Consider the following 16,472-nt stretch of genomic DNA (forward strand, 5'->3'; position numbering starts at 1 on the left):
CACATGATCCCTTCATTTTATTCTATCCCATTCCCAAAACGTAACAATCTTATGAACCTCATAATTGTAACAAGTATCCTAGGGCAAAACCTTCAGCTGCCTTGAGCAAACATAACAGCTCATATGCTTCACAATGCCAGTGCTCATATCACTGTGTAACCTATTGGAGCCATGCCGACAAACAGCATGAGAGATGTCGACAATTTTAAATAGCACTTAATATAAATCATGGCTATTGCAGTTGCTGATAATCAGTTTCACGTAAATTATGACTATAGAAGCCAAACATGCCACCATACCATTTCTTGACATACATTTCTATTTTTAACATTGCCTAGAATTTGATCATTACAGTGTGTTAAATTTATAATAGTTAATTATAAGGACTTGATTTTATATGATTTCTATATCTGCAGACAGGAGCTGGTTTGGGATTTGATTTGGCAAGTTTACTGAATAACCCAAGTTTTGTAAGTATGGTAAGTATGATTAAAGTAAGAGTGCTCTAATACAAACCTATGCAAAACATTAATTGTGGATTTGTTTCATACAATGACATTAAGCGACTTGGAAGATTTACTTGGTTCGTAAAGGGAAAATGAGAGGGGAGGTTTGACTTGTCCCCTTTATTCCACTTCATATTTTCCTTTCATCACCACTCCCTTGGGGGACGTGGGTTAACAACAACCACTTATGTTTATATATCATCTGTAATTTTGAAAAAGTCCCAAGGCACTTCACAGACAAAATAGATGCTGGGTGAAAGGAGAAGATATTAGGAGAGGTGACCAAAAGTGTAATTGAAGAGGTGGGTTTTAGGAATGGTCTTAAAGGCGAAGAGGGAGGTGGAAGATGTAAATAGTTAGGGAAGGAATTAAAGCCTGTAAGGCCTAAATGATTGGAAGCAAAGCCCAGGGAGATTTTTAATTATAACAGAAATTGAATGAAGAAAAAGACAGACTTCTCAAATTTATTGTGCATTTTAAAAAATAGTTCAAACTTGAAGATTGCCGCTTATTTTACTAACTAATCTTTTTCTAGGCTGCAAGTTTGATGCAGAACCCCCAGTTACAACAACTGTAAGTTGTCATATTTTTCTTTTTTATAAATTGGCTTAAGAAAAGCCTTTTTAACTGAATATTTTTCTGTATTTGTATTACGCACAGAATGTCTGGCATGATGTCTAATGCGATTAGTGGTCCTGCAGCAGGTGTAGGAGGTCTAACCGATATGGGCAGTCTTATTCAAGCGTAAGTATCTATCTTGTAACCTTTAACAGCCTATAATTCAGTAAATATTTTTCCCAAAATTAAGATACAGAATACCGTGTTTTCATGTTAGCTATTGCTGAGGATTTATTACTGGGTAAAATATTTCTTAGATGACTTACAAATAGTATTTTAATCCAGCAACTCTAACTACTAAAGTACAGCTCAAGCATTTTGCGAAGTCAAGAACCCTGAGATTGAATGAAAGCCATATATTGTTGATTAGTTGCATTCAGATTTATTATTTTTAAATAATTTAGTTGCACAGGGTTGATGCATACTGACCTGATTTGTCCTGTTTAAACAATGCAACTGACAACCCATCATCAATGACTGCCGGCCTAATGAGTTCTGAATCTCTTTAAATCATTTTAAGTTGCACTGATATAGACGCTTCTTGGATTTTTATTTGATTGGTGAATTAACTTCTGATGTTGAATTTTTAGACACAAATCAGCTTACTGGTCATGTACTTAGATGTACCTGTGTGTTTCCTGCAACTACAGTTCAAACAAATGTCTGGAAAATTCTGATATTACTATATTACACCTGAACAAATAGACATCCCCCTCCCCAAAAAAAAACACCTGCAAAATACAGACACTTACTGACAATCCCAAATAACTTACATTATAATAGATACAAGCTGCACCTTGAAACCAAGGACACTCGCAAATTACGAACTATGGACAGCCTTCAAAGCACCAAATCTGTTTGCAACTGAAAACACGGACTCGCAGGTAAGTGCGAGGCGGAAACGGATTTTAAAAATGCGATTAGTGGACTGCCAATCTCTTTACCCACTATCCATGGCAGCAGAGAAAATACTCTACTTCCAAGATTGACTTCCAGTGATGAAGGGATGACTGCCATGTATGCTGGGTAAAGAACTAACTTCCCATTCCAAAACAGCTGGGAGCTATACCGGTATTACTGGTACTCTTGCAAAATGGGAAATGAATCACCAGGATACTGCTTCTAGGTTATTTACATAGCGATCATCACATTAAATTTCCCACCACAGTGCCTCCCCTGGTCCAGGACATCACCCGACCACCACTGTGGAAAGCCTTGGCTATGGAGAGCAGTCAGTAGGAGCCTGGACAGTCAGGAAGTATGGCTGTTGACGCTCAGGATGGAGCTGTTACAGGATGGTCTTGGCATTTGAGGTGGAGGTCTGAAATTGGGGTCTCTGAATTCAGAGGCAGGAAGAGATTGGAAAAGGGCTCTGGAGAGATGATAGCTCGGGGAGTGAAGGAGACTGGAAATAGGGACCACTGGGAGCAAAGGAGAAACGGAAGATAAGGGGACTAGAAGCTGGGAAATTGGGGCTCAAGCAGGAAGTGGGTGTGGGCGTAGGGATGAGCACCAACACTGTTTTGTAGACCAAGGAGCCATAGCAACATGGAGGGGGAGCAACACTGGGAGAGCATCAGCCCATAATGTGGAAGAACCAAGTGGGAAGGGAGGAGGAAGGTTTTTAACTGAAGTATATTAGACCTCGGGATCCTTCACCACATGTGGCCATTGAGACTAATATTTAATATGACTGTGAAGAGATAAATAATTGAGAAGGAGGAATATTAAAGAACCTGGGCATTACAGGAGCCGGCACCAACATCAAGAGCTTAAGGCATTCTCCTGTGCTGAAATTTCTCAGTTTTCACTCTTTTCTCGCTCAACAACAAGGGTTACCGACAAGGCGGATGCCAGGCTCAGGACATCCCTCTTTTAATGGACAAGGACCCCAGGATAGCAGTAAACCAGAAAACCCAACGAACAGAAAATAGAACTGAAATCACAGCCAACCAGCACACCTCCAGAATTAGACATGCCCAAGTGAGAGCAAAAGAAGGAATGCTGCAGCAGATACAGAAGTCTGGCTTCTATTATGTTGGAGACCCCTGTTGGAGGCAGAGATAGGTTATAAATGCTTCAGCCTTTTACACTCATGTACTAGGCCCCACCATCATTAAGCATGGTGATGTTCACGAAGCCTGCTTCGCCTGTTAGCTGTTTAATTGTTGGGGAAGATGGTGGCCTAGTGGTAATCCAGAGGCCCAGCCTAATGTTCTGGAGAAATGGATTCAAATCCCTCCAAAGCTGGTGGAATTTAAATTCAATCAATAAGTCTGGAATATAAAGCTAGCCTTAGTTTCATGGTCATCATTATTATCATTGATTATTGTAAAAATCCATCTGGTTCACTAATGCCCCTTTAGTGACTCCAGATCCACAGCAATGCGGTTGACTCTAAACTGCTCTCTGAAATGGCCTAGCAAGCCACTGAGTTCAAGGGCAATCAGGGGTGGGCAACAAATGCTGGCCTTGCCAGCAACACCCACATCCCGTGAAAGAATAAAGAAAAAAATTGTCCACCATCACTGGGGTCAACATTGACCAGAAATGTAACTGGACCAACCACTTAATTACTGTAGCTAAAAGTATTGGTTAGAGGCTGGGTTTTCTGTCAAAACTAAACCATCTGACTTCCCAATGCCTTTCTACCATCTACAAAGCATAAAGCAGGAATGCGATTGAATACTCTCCACTTGCCTGAGTACAACAAAAACACTGAAGGAGCTCAACACTATCCAGGACAGAGCAGCTCGCATAATTGGCACCCCATTCACTCCTTCCACCACCAGCAGAACGTTGAAGTATGTACCACCTGCAAGATGCACTGCAGCAACTCATCAAGACGCCTTCAGCAGCACTTCCAAACCTGCAACTTCTACCAGCTAGAAGGACAAGGGTAGCAGATGCATGGGAACATCACCACCCAGTCATATACCATCCAGACTTGGACTTATATCATTGTTCCTTCTTCCTTACAGGGTCAAAATCCTGGAACTCCCTCCCTAACAACCCTGTGAAAATACATTCACTGCACAGCAGTTTAAAAAGGCTGCTCACCACTGTCTTCCCAAGGGCAATTAGGGGTGGACAGTAAATGCTGCCTGCCAGCAATGTCCACATCCCATGATCAAAGAAGAGTGAATTTGTAGTCCATTCTACATAGGTGCCCAATGCACTTTTGCATTGGAAACAAAAGAAAATATGCTGCAGATTAACCATTAGTGCATTTGAAGCTACAGAGACCAGTTTCACCCTCAGTTTTTTTCATATTTTTACAGTTTTTTTAATATCTTAAATCTAACAACTACATCTCTTCAATGGACCAACCTCAGCTCTGCTTCATTTTTCACCATTCTTGGCCTTACTCTTTCCCACGACCTCAAGTAGAACTCCAACATTTTCCCCATGACTAAAATGCCTTTGAGAAGACTACTTTACTCTTTCATGCCATAGATTTATTTTCCCCTCAAGCACTCCTCTCCAGGTAGCTCAACCCTTCAAATAGTTCATTACTGCTCTCATATGTCCAGCCAGGGTCACTCAGCTCCAAACCTAATTACAGCCGTGTTACAAACATGGGTAAAAGAGTTGAATTTCCAGAGGTGAGGGTGACTGCCCTTGACATCAAGGAGCCCTAGCAAAATTGACATCAATGGGAATGCGGAGGGAAACCTTTTACTGGTTGGAGTCCTACAGAGCACAAAGAAAAATGGTTGTGATTGTTGGAGGCCAGTTCTCTCAGCACCAGGACATTACTGCAGGAGTTCTCCAGGGTATTGCCCTAGGCCCAACAATCTTCCAGCTGCTTCATCAGTAACCTTCCCTCCATCATAAGGTCAGAAGTGGGCATGTTCGCGGATGAGCGCACAATATTCAGAATTATTTATGACTCAGATTTTGAAGCAGTCATTCAGTCTTGTACCAATAAGAAGGAAGTGACATTTGCGCCACACAAGTGCCAGGCAATGACCATCTTCAACAAGAGAGAATCTACCCATCACCCCTTGACATTCAATGGCATTACCATCTCTGAATCCTTGATCATAAACATCCTGGGGATTACCATTGACCAAAAAGTTAACTGGACCAACCATGTGGCTAAAAGAGCAAGCCAGAGGCTGGGAATTCTGCAGCAAGTAACTCAATTACTGACTCCCCAAAACCTGTCCGTCATGTGGCTCAGTTCATAGCACCCTCGCCTTTGAATCAGAGGGTTGTGGGTTCATGTCCCACTCCTGGAAAAACCAAGAACTGTGATTGTACTCGAAAGAGTTGCAATCTGTGACTTGATAACTCGAAAGAGTTTCAGTGCTAACTCGAAAGAGTTTCAGTGCATAAGGTATTTACTTTGACCACTGCATTAAAATCAGCAGGGCACAAATCAGGAATGTGATGGAGTAGTCTCCACTAGTCTAGATGAGCGCAGCTCTAATAACACTCAAGAAAATCAACACCATCCAGGACAAAACAGCTTGCTTAATTGGCACCCCCATCCCCACCACCTTAAACATTCATTTGCCTCACCACTAACACACAGTGGCAGCAGCGTGTATCACCTACAAGATGCATTGCATAAACTTGCCAAGCCTCCTTCAACAACACCTTCCAAACTCATTTACCACCTAGGAGGGCAAGGGAAGCAGACACATGGGAACCCTAGCACCTGCAAATTCCCCTCCAAGCCACACACCATCATAACTTGGAACTATATTGCCGTTTCTTCACTCTCACTGGTTCAAAAACCTGGAACTCCCTCCCTAACAGCATTGTGGGTATACCGACACCAGATGCGCTTCACCAACACCTTCAAGGGCAATTGGGGATGGGCAACAAATGCTGGCCTTGCCAACGATGTTCACACCCCATGAAAATAAAAAAGAAAGCTCCTGCTCTTTTCAAAAGTATACAAGAATGTCAGTTCCAATCTTAATCTTTTTCTTCTTTTTCCCCTGCCTGAATCCAAGCCTATATTTTGCATATTTCATCAATGCTACTATGATCAGTGCTCATGTTCTTCCTTCCTTCACCCACACCATGTTTTCGTTAAGACTCATTATGCAATTTTGTACTTCATTTCATTGCTTCACAACAGCGCAAACAATTCCTTACTTATTTTCTTCCCACCTATAGCATTCATGTTTGTAAAAAGACAAAATTTCTGTCCTATTATTTTGACTTACCTTGCATTATCTTTTAATCCTTTGTATTGCTGAAAAAACAGACATATCAAAGCTTTCATCTTGCACTCATCAGGGCACTTAGCAAGAATACCAATATAAGGGAAAACAACAATTTATACTGTATGTGAAGAGAGTGTCCCAACTGCTATTTGCAACGGGCAAGGTACAGACCGTACCCAACCAACCTGTCCTTGCAAAACTCAAAACAGTTTCCAATATTAGATGTTGCAATTGGACAGCACTTGCTAAATAATCCTCAATATGCTAAGAATTACGCTGACAACCAATTTAAGATTGCCTATTGGGGACTATGGCACATTTGCATGTACTGGAAGCTACATATATTAATACACAGGGCCCTGTTTCTTGCAGACAGAAAGAACATGTACACACATTGTGCCTGTTCAGCTAAATATAATAAGTGACAACCATTCACTGGCTCATTCGTCAGGGCAATGCCCTGACCAATCATGATCAAGCTGCCTAGTTTAAATTTCAAACAGTGGTTGGCAGTTAACTGTCAGTCACCATCACTGGTGCATTCTACATGGCAATGCTTCTACCAAAGAGAGTCCACTTGCCAACCAATCAGCACTCTCTTCACATACAGTATAAATTGCTGTTTTCCCTTATTCTTGCAAAGTGTCCTAATGAGTACAAGACGAAAAGCTTCGACATGTCTCCTTTTTCAGCAATACTCAAATTCTGTACTACCAAATGGCTATTTTAATCTTTTGTAAACATAATATCCTGTAGCATAAATATTAGCCCACCAATTTGGCTTCTCAATTTACATTTTAAAATAGAAAAGCTATAGTAGCAAAACTTGCAGAAAATAAGAAAATTATGCTGAAAAAAGAAAATTCTGTTATTTACCAGTTAATTTCTGAAGTGATGAAAATTATAAAAATAAAGCAAAAAATTAAACTTAAATGATTTGTTATTGGCTAAAATCATTTTTCTCCCAAAACCAAGATAACAAGGTTTGCTATAAAAAGAGATATATTGTTGAAGCTTTTAGTTTTGCACTCATCAGGGCAGAGGCAAGAATCCCAAGGGCAGAATTTCACCCATGTTGAGCGGGCTAGGCGGAGACAGTTGGGAAGCTGACCGCTGCCCGCGATCAGGGCCGGAAGGCGATTTCATGCTGGCGGTCCAATTAAGGGCAGAGTGCTTTAGCACTGCCTGTGCGGGGGGTGGGGGGAGTGCGAGCCGGGCGAGTGCAACCTTCGGGCACGTACACGCTTCATAATCTCCGAGGCACAGAGCTGCCTCAGGGAGATTAAGTGTTATATAAAAAAAATGAAAATAAAAATGTAATGAAACATGTCCCCTAATGTGACTCTGTCACATAAGCAGGGATATGTTTTTAATTAAATTTTAAAATTTTTATTTGCTTCAGGAAACCTCACCCCACTCGTAGATGAGGTTTCCCAAAAAGTGCAAAAGCTGCTTGGCCTTTTCGCCTGCCCGCCATAAGGTTGGTTGGGCTGCCAACTCCGGCAAGCGCCTGCCGAACTAAATATTGTGCGACTGTTCCGACGTCAACGCACTTCATTTTACGCTCGAGTGGGTCGGGCCCGTGCCCGCCAACCAAGCTAAAAATTTCACCCCAAATTTGAAAGGGAGCAGCAACTTATACTGTATGGGAAGAGGGTGCTGATTGGTTGGCAAGTCAATTCTGATTGGTTGAGGCATTGCTATGGTGAACGCACCAGGGAACTGTTGTTCCCCTGCTTTTGTTTAATTTAAAAAAGCACAATGCCTGGACATAATCCTTTTGCCTGCAGAGGACAGGTCTCTGCATATGAATATCTGTAGCTCTTAGCAAGCATAAGTGAGCCACATTGCAAACTCAGCTGATAATCTTAATCTTAACGCTGTTAGTATAATTTTTATTTTTCATTTCATCAATACAAGGTATCTACATTGATACAACTTAAACACAAAAGAGCCAAGTGTACAGCACAGAGCAAAATTTTCTAATTTAACTGTGTTGCAGCAGAACCACATCATCTACTTTGCATCATAAAAACATTTTGAAATGAGAAAAAAATCTTGGTCTTTTCATCATGAAGGAGTAACTTAGTGTCACCAAATGCATTCTCAACTCTTCTTCAAAGAGCATTAATTGCACGAATTAAAGAATTTAAAAACTCCTTCGTCCTAAGTTTTTGAATCTGACCACAATATATCAATGATCTGAAATGCTCAAAGTGATTTTGCAATGCATATTTGCATATGAGAAGTAGTTTTGGAGGGTTATTTGGAAGAAGATATCTTTGAATAATGCAATACAAATGTCTCTTTCATCAGGGAATTTGAAAAGATTTTTTTCAGTTTTTCCCACCTTTTTTATCCCAAACATGATTTTCTCCTACCTCTTTAGGTCCTTGCACACTTTTTGTATTTTAACGTCAGGAAATGTTATATTTTGTATACCAACCATCTTGTCTAATTTAATCTCAACCTAACTAAAATCAGAGACTTCTATGAAAAACTCAGAAGCATCTAAATCTTTGTGTACCAGCTTACATTTTTATTTTGTTAATAGCACCATTGTACAATCCTGTCAGCAGAAATTTTCTGAGAACAAACGTATATATGTACAAAAAAAAAGGGCTTTTCTTGGCTAACATTACCCAAACCAGAATAGGAGGTTCACTTGCACACTTCTCCAACTACATAGGCCATCGGTGCTATCTATATTGCATTAGAGACAGTTTATAACTCTCCTTACTATCCTTATTATCTTTTGTATAGAGGACAGCAGTTTGCGCAGCAGATGCAGGAGGAGAACCCAGAACTGATAGAACAATTAAGGAACCAGATCCGAACACGATCATTCAGTGGCAGCAATGAAGGTCACTCATGATAAGCAGTGGTAAACTTTCTTTGTTGATTATCCCAATTTAGCACCCATGCAATCCAAGTTTTAAAAATGCTCTGGTGAAATGTCTTTAAGGAGATAAAAAGTTGTTTAATTTCTCCTTCCCAATTTAATTTGCTATCAGGATAACCTAAAAACATATAGCATTTGTAGATTTTTTTAAAAATCAAATGGAATTTCAGCATGTTTTGCTGATTAATGATCATATGGGGAACTCTGAAAGGGCATCTTTTCCTTTTTTCCCTGAATAAAGGAGTAGCAGTAGCTGCTTGAGCATTGCCCTGTTGAAATCAGCAGACTGTTTACTGGGCTAATGGTGCTGGCTGACAAGGCACATGAGGATATTGATCATTTTGGAGGGCAACAAGCAGCTATGTGAGCTTACACATTTAGAGGAAGAGGGGAGAAAATAACAATGAGAGAAATAATATTTGGACAAAGGTGCAAGATAATGATTCAAGCGCTTGACAAAATGTGTATTTAACTGGTTGTGCAAATTCAAGAAAATAAGCCATCGCCATTAAAATCAACATGTTTTGTAACAGTAAAAAGTGATTTGAAAAATAATTTTGCAGAATACATGAAAGCTGTACTAAAGGGTACATTTCAATTCCGTACATTTTCTGAGTCCTCATAAACCGGGAGCATGCATCAGGTGATTATGGGCACACAAAGTTCCAATAGACACACTAGTAGCATACAAGTACCTAGATATCTATTATTAAAGGTGTTTAGTCAGTGGTGTTCCCTAACACATACCAGAAATGTTGGGGAACAAAGGGTTTAGTGAGAGGGAGGAACTGAAAGAAATCAATATTAGTAGGGAAATGGTGTTGGAGAAATTGATGGGACTGAAGGCTGATAAATCCCCCGGGGCCTGATAATCTACATCCCAGAGTACTTAAAGAAGTGGCCCTAGAAATAATGGATGCATTGGTGGTCATCTTCCGAGATTCTATAGACTCTGGAACAGTTCCTACAGATTGGAGGGTAGCTAATGTAACCCCACTATATAAAAAGGGAGACAGAGAGAAAACAGGGAATTATAGACCAGTCAGCCTGACGTCGGTAGTGGGGAAAGTTCTAGAGTCCATTATAAAAGATTTAATAGCTGAGCACGTGGAAAACAGTGGCAGAATCGGACAAAGTCAGCATGGATTTATGAAAGGGAAATCATGCTTGACAAATCTACTGGAATTTTTCGAGGATGTAACTAGTAGAGTTGATGAGGGAGAGCCTGTGGATATGGTTTATTTGGACTTTCAGAAGGCTTTCGACAAAGTCACACATAAGAGATGGGCATGTAAAATTAAAACACATGGGATTGGGGGTAGTGTATTGAGATGGATAGAAAACTGGTTGGCAGACAGGAAACAAAGTAGGAATAAACGGGTCTTTTTCCGAATGGCAGGCAGTGACTAGTGGAGTACTGCAGGGATTGGTGCTGGGACCCCAGTTATTGGCAATATATATTAATGATTTAGATGAGGGAATTAAATGTAATATCTCCAAATTTGCAGTTGACACAAAGCTGTGTGGGAGGGTGAGCTATGAGGAGGATGCAGAGGTGCTTCAGTGTGATTTGGACAAGCTGAGTGAATGAGCAAATGCATGGCAGGTGCAGTATAATGTGGATAAATGTGAGGTTATCCATTTTGGTAGCAAAAACAGGAAGGCAGATTATTTTCTGAATGGCTATAAATTGAGAGAGGGGAATGAGAGAGAGGAGACCTGGGTGTCCTTGTACACCAGTCGCTGAAGGTAAGCATGCAGGTGCAGCAGGCAGTAAAGAAGGGCAAATGGTATGTTGGCCTTCATAGCCAGAGGATTCGAGTACAGGAACAGGGATGTCTTGCTGCAATTGTACAGGGCCTTGGTGAGACCACACCTGGATTATTGTGTGCAGTTTTGGTCTCTTTATCTGAGGAAGGATATTCTTGCTATAGGAGGGAGTGCAGCGAAGGTTTATCGGACTGATTCCTGGGATATCGGGACTGACATATGAGGAGAGATTGAGTCGATTAGGATTATATTCGCTGGAGTTCAGAAGGATGAGGGGGTATCTCATAGAAACCTATAAAATTCTAACAGGACTAGACAGGGTAGATGCAGGAACGATGTTCCCGATGGTGGGGGAGTCCAGAACCAGGGGTCACAGTCTGAGGATATGGGGTAGACCATGTAGGACTGAGATGAGAAGAAATTTCTTCACCCAGAGAGTGGTGAGCCTGTGGAATTCATTACCACAGAAAGTAGTTGAGACCAAATCATTGTATGTTTTCAAGAAGGAGTTAGATATAGCTCTTGGGGCGAAAGGGATCAAAGGGTATGGGGAGAAAGCGGGAGCAGGCTATTGAGTTGGATGATCAGCCATGATCATAATGAATGATGGAGCAGACTCGAAGGGCTGAATGGCCTACCCCTGCTCCTATTTTCTATGTTTCTATGTAAAAGAACAAAAATACCAAAGTTGCATTTTATACTAAAAATTTTGGATTACTGTAAGGACATCCATCCAATTGTTTGAATTGCATTTTCATAATGACATTTTCTGCTCAAACAGGGAATACATATATCAGAGATCCCAATTATGCTGGATGTCAAAAGCAAGTATCTATCAGTTCAGAATGCCACAGCCTGCTCAAAACAGATGGAGGATCTGGCTGTAATTCATAGTTATCAAACAATTAAGAAGATTTGAGAATGTTTACCATTTGCAAGAGGATTGTATCATTTATTTCACAATTTGAATGTAATATGTTTGCCGAATATAATTAAACTAGTTTCTATAATATGTATAGAGTAATAGATGTGAAGGAATAAATTTGCAGTTCTGTCATTTGAGTATGAACATCTGGTTTCATAAGCTTAGGTTGATATTACTGTACAAATGTGAATTGTTACAGCAACAGATTAGCACTGCGTTCATTGAAATGTGCATTTGTAGAACTGCATTTGGACAATATGTTGCCAAATTATGAAAATCAACCACTGAAAATTAAAATTAAGGGTATTAATGCATTAGTTACTTCAGCCAATTTGCACTTTACTGTGAATTCTGAACGTAGGAGAGATACCTACAATCGTTTATGCATCTTGGGCATTCTATCAAATGGTATCCTGGATATTGTCAAGATGAGCTAAAATGTTTATTTATAATCCTTAAGTTCTGTAGTAATTTGCCATCGTCTATGTTACCATTAACTTTGCTTCTCTCATCCCCATCTCCCTCAAAATTCTGTGCTCGTTCCCCAAAAAACAAATTCATCGTATGGTTACAACACAGAAGGCCATTTGGCCCATCATATATGTGCCAACTCTCAGCGAGAGCACCTCAGCTAGACCCACACCCCTGCCTTTTCTTAGAATAGCCCTGCAAATCTTTTCTATTCAGATAATTTTCCAATTTCTTTTTGAAAGCCATGATTGAATCTGTCTCCACCATACTCTAAGCCAGTGCATTCCAGAACACTCTCTGCATAAAAAATGTTTCTATGTCACCTCTGGTTTATTTGTCAATCACTTTAAATCAGTATCCTCTGGTTCTCGACCGTTCAACCAGTGGACAAGTATCTCCCTCTGTATCAAGTATCGACTCTGTCCAGATACCTCATGATTTTGATCACATCTGTCACATCTCCTCTCAACCTTCTCTAAGGAGAACAGTCCTACGTTCTTGAATCTGTCCACTTAACTGAAATCTCTCATCCCCATTCTCATAAATCTTCATCCCTCTCCAATTCCTTCACATCCTTCGAGTGTGGTGCCCAGAATTGGACACAGTACTCCAGTTGAGGCCAAACCATTGTCCTATAAAAGTTCACCATAACTTCCTTGCTTTTATACTCTAGGGGCTGAATTTTCCGTTCGTTAGGCGGGCGGAGCTGACCCAATCGCGGGCGGGCGCGGACCCAATCGTCGCCATCGATCGGGGCCACACCACCATTTTGCGTGGGTGGGCCAATTAAAGCCCGCCCAGCATGACGACCGCACAGAAGCACTATGCGCTCCCTGTGCGGGTGGGGGAATCCCTAAAATCAAGAGTGTACTCTTTCACGCTTGCACATGAAAGAGCGCACTCATCTCCCTGAGGCTTAGTGCAGCCTCAGGGAGATCGCCTCGACTTTTAAAAATATTAAAAATAGAAAAAAAAATTCCCTTAAATGTCCCCTCATGTGACAATGAGTTGGGACATGTTCATAATTTCCATAACAACTTTATTACAATTTTTAAAACCTGACATGAAACCTCATCCCGCCACTAGATGAGGTTTCATGTTTTTTCTAGTTGCCGCTGGGCTCCTGGCCTGCCCCCCAACCTTAAGGTTGGACGGGCAGGTCCTTTAATTGCTTAATTGATCCTGTCAATGGCCTCAAGTGGCCATTGACAGGTCGGCGGGTGCGCAGCTTATTTTGCTGCACCTCTGCCTTCCTGAAAATTTAAACGGGGTGGGGTGACGTCCACCCGACGTCATCCCGGGTCATTTTACGCATCAGGGAGCGGGCCCCGCCCCCGCTCGCCAACAGTAAAATCCTGCCCTAGGCCTCTATTTATAAAGCCCAGGATCTCATATGCCTTATTAAACAATTTGCAAATATACCCCCAAGTCCCTCTGCTCCTGTATCCCCTTTGGAATTGCATCCTTTATTTATATTACCTTTCCTAATTCTTCCTACCAAAATGCATCACTTTGCATGTCTCTGCATTAAATTTCATCTGCTATGTGTCTAGCTATTCCATCAGCCTATGTCCTCTTGAAGTATATCTCTATCATCCTCACAGTTCACAAGACTTTCAAATTTTGTGTCACCTGCAAATTTCAAAATTGTGCTCTGTACACCCAAGTTTAGGTAAATAATAGATATCAAGAAAAGCAGCAGTCCTAATATTCCCTAATTCCCTAGAGAAACCACTATATACCATCCTCCAGTCTGAAAAACCACCATTCACCACTAATGTGTGTCCTGTCAGCCAATTTCATATCAATGCTCCCACTGTCCATTTTATTCCATAGGCTTAACAGGAAAGTTAAAGCCATCTATATGGCCCTTTATCAAACACCTTTTGGAAGTCCATGCACATCACATTCACCGAATTATCATCAACCTTGTTACCTCATCAAAAAAACTCAAATTTGTTAAACATAATTCGCCTTTAACAAATCCATGCTGGCTTTCCATAATTAATCCACATTTGTCCAAGTGACTTAATTTTGTTCCGGATTATTGGGCTGCATGTTATCAATGTAACACTGGTCCTGATGGCAGGCTGGAAAGCTTGGGGGGGTGACCCCCACCTCAGCCCTTTGCGGTACCGCCAGCAACATTTTACTGGAATCACGCAACTAATTAGTTGCCACAGGGGCTGCTATCTCTTTAAATATGGCCGTCTGTCCCCAAGAGCGGCTGGCTAATTGCAAGGTTGGCAACTCAGCAGCACCTTCCAGTATCTCAACTACCTCCTCTTTCATCATGACTCCAGCAGTATCACCTTCCTTGGTAGAGACAGATGCAAAGTACTCATTTAATACCTGAGCCATGCACAAGTACCCTTTTTGGTGCCTAATGGCCCAACTCCTTTTATTACCGGTTATGATCTCAGCTGATATTACTATTGGCAAGCCTGATCCCAGCTTAATAGACCCTAATTTTTATTTTTTTTGCTTAGATAAGTGGGGAGAAGCCACTGAACAGGGTCACAGAAGTCAGCTGATGAACTTTTAACAAAATAATAAAACAATTATTTAACAAGAAAAGATGAACTATATTACAATATCCTTCACCCACAACTATACCTTTACAGACATATACAGATTTGTAAGGATAACAGAAGTTACAAAAACTCTCTTATACTCTAATATTCACAGTAAGTACTCAGTCCATGCAAACCAATAGGCAACCTGTGTTCAGACACACCACACTCTGAAACCAAGTGACAGATGCCACCTCAACCAGATGCTTTGGACCTCTCCTCAATTCCCCCAGACACTTGTCATACTGTGAGCCAACCAATCTCACTGAACTCCGTCTTTCACACAAGGGTTTCCAATCTCCACTCTCCAAGAACTTGCTTTGGAATCTTCTCCCAAATCTACACTCTCAGATGCCTTCCACAAGGGTTCACCTCCAGGGTTTTGAACTCTCCTGATGTTCCTCTTCCCTGGGTCACCTCATGCATTCTGTCTCATCGCCTCAGCCGTCATCAGTGCACCACTGCTTCACATGCCCATTGCAAAGAGTTACAGACCTTCAGCCATCTCTGAACTTTCAGGTCTCTCTCTTTAAATCTGCTTCCTGCAGCTTTTTGTCCTTTAAGCTTGAAACTTGGAGTTTTCCTCTGCTCCTCACTCTTAACAGGACTTTTTCCAGGTTCCTGTCCTTCCTTTGACTAGAAGGTCTTCTTGGGACTTTCTCCTTTAGTTTGGAACTTGTTATTGGTCCCTTTTCATGTCCTGCCTGTCCTGGTACCTTCTTCCAACTGAACTCAAACTGCTTTCGACTGCTCTGCCTGTGTGTGTGGGTGGGGCCTGCCTAGTTTTTTTCTACTCTCGTGTTTGCTTTAACTTCTCCCCGAGAGTCGTAAAACTCAATTAGAAGTGCAGGTATACAAACAGCTTTAGACCTGCTGTCTCAACTAAAAATGAAACTCAATCCCAGGTTTTACCTTTTAAAGTGAAACTAAAACTCAACTTGATCTTAACACACAGATACAGAAATACAAATCAAACTTAAACTTTAAAGCTAAAACTCATTCCTAACACCCACAAGTACAAATATAACTTACTTAAACTGTCTCTATTTCCTAACATACCTTTTTACTAAATATCTAATTTGGGATTTTAAATGTTTCCAGTAAGGTGAATTTAAAAATTTAGAATCATAAATTGCTGCAAAATAGAAACTTAATTTGTCCCATCAAGATTTTATTGGTGTTTCCCTTCATGAGCACATAGTCTAATCCCAATTTCCAGTTAGGTGCCTATGCCCTTAATATTACTCTTTTTCAAGCAACTGTCTAAAGCCCTTTGAAAAAAATATCTTATCCATTAGAGAGAGTCTTGCACCAAACACACAATCTTTAAAGTAAATGTATAATACAGATCTGTCTTCATGGTTTAAAATATTTGCTAATAAAAGTTTAATGACTGTCTCCCTCCTTTATTTAAAGTGATCAATGTGAGACAAGTTTGGTTCTTAGTCCAATAATCTATTTTGCCTTTCCACTGTTGCAATATTTACAGAGTAATTATCAGTTTTATAATGATAACCATTTCTA

At 40.8% G+C, this 16,472-nt stretch overlaps 2 protein-coding genes across 5 annotated transcripts in view; both read left to right on the forward strand.

The window, feature by feature from the left end:
• sgtb (small glutamine rich tetratricopeptide repeat co-chaperone beta) overlaps positions 1 to 13,325 on the forward strand; it is a 56,075-nt gene extending 42,750 nt beyond the window's left edge. For 2 of the 4 annotated variants that reach the window (XR_013577536.1, XR_013577541.1), the window contains exons 8-13: positions 417 to 479; positions 1,042 to 1,079; positions 1,167 to 1,250; positions 1,908 to 2,008; positions 9,071 to 9,191; positions 11,761 to 13,325. Coding sequence is in view for 2 of the 4 variants with exons in the window: in XM_078548761.1 (XP_078404887.1) it covers positions 417 to 479; positions 1,042 to 1,079; positions 1,167 to 1,250; positions 9,071 to 9,182 (297 nt within the window). In the remaining 2 variants the exon portion in view is untranslated. The remainder of the gene's footprint in view (positions 1 to 416; positions 480 to 1,041; positions 1,080 to 1,166; positions 1,251 to 1,907; positions 2,009 to 9,070; positions 9,192 to 11,760) is intronic. The other 2 variants (XM_078548761.1, XM_078548769.1) reach the window with 2 other exon arrangements.
• The window catches only part of trim23 (tripartite motif containing 23), a 270,598-nt gene that overhangs the window by 100,806 nt on the left and 153,320 nt on the right, over positions 1 to 16,472 (forward strand). The gene's annotated exons all lie outside the window — the stretch shown is intronic.

This window comes from Cetorhinus maximus, chromosome 1 (assembly GCF_964194155.1).
Source record: "Cetorhinus maximus chromosome 1, sCetMax3.hap1.1, whole genome shotgun sequence".
In the NCBI taxonomy this organism is placed as follows: Eukaryota; Metazoa; Chordata; class Chondrichthyes; order Lamniformes; family Cetorhinidae; genus Cetorhinus; species Cetorhinus maximus.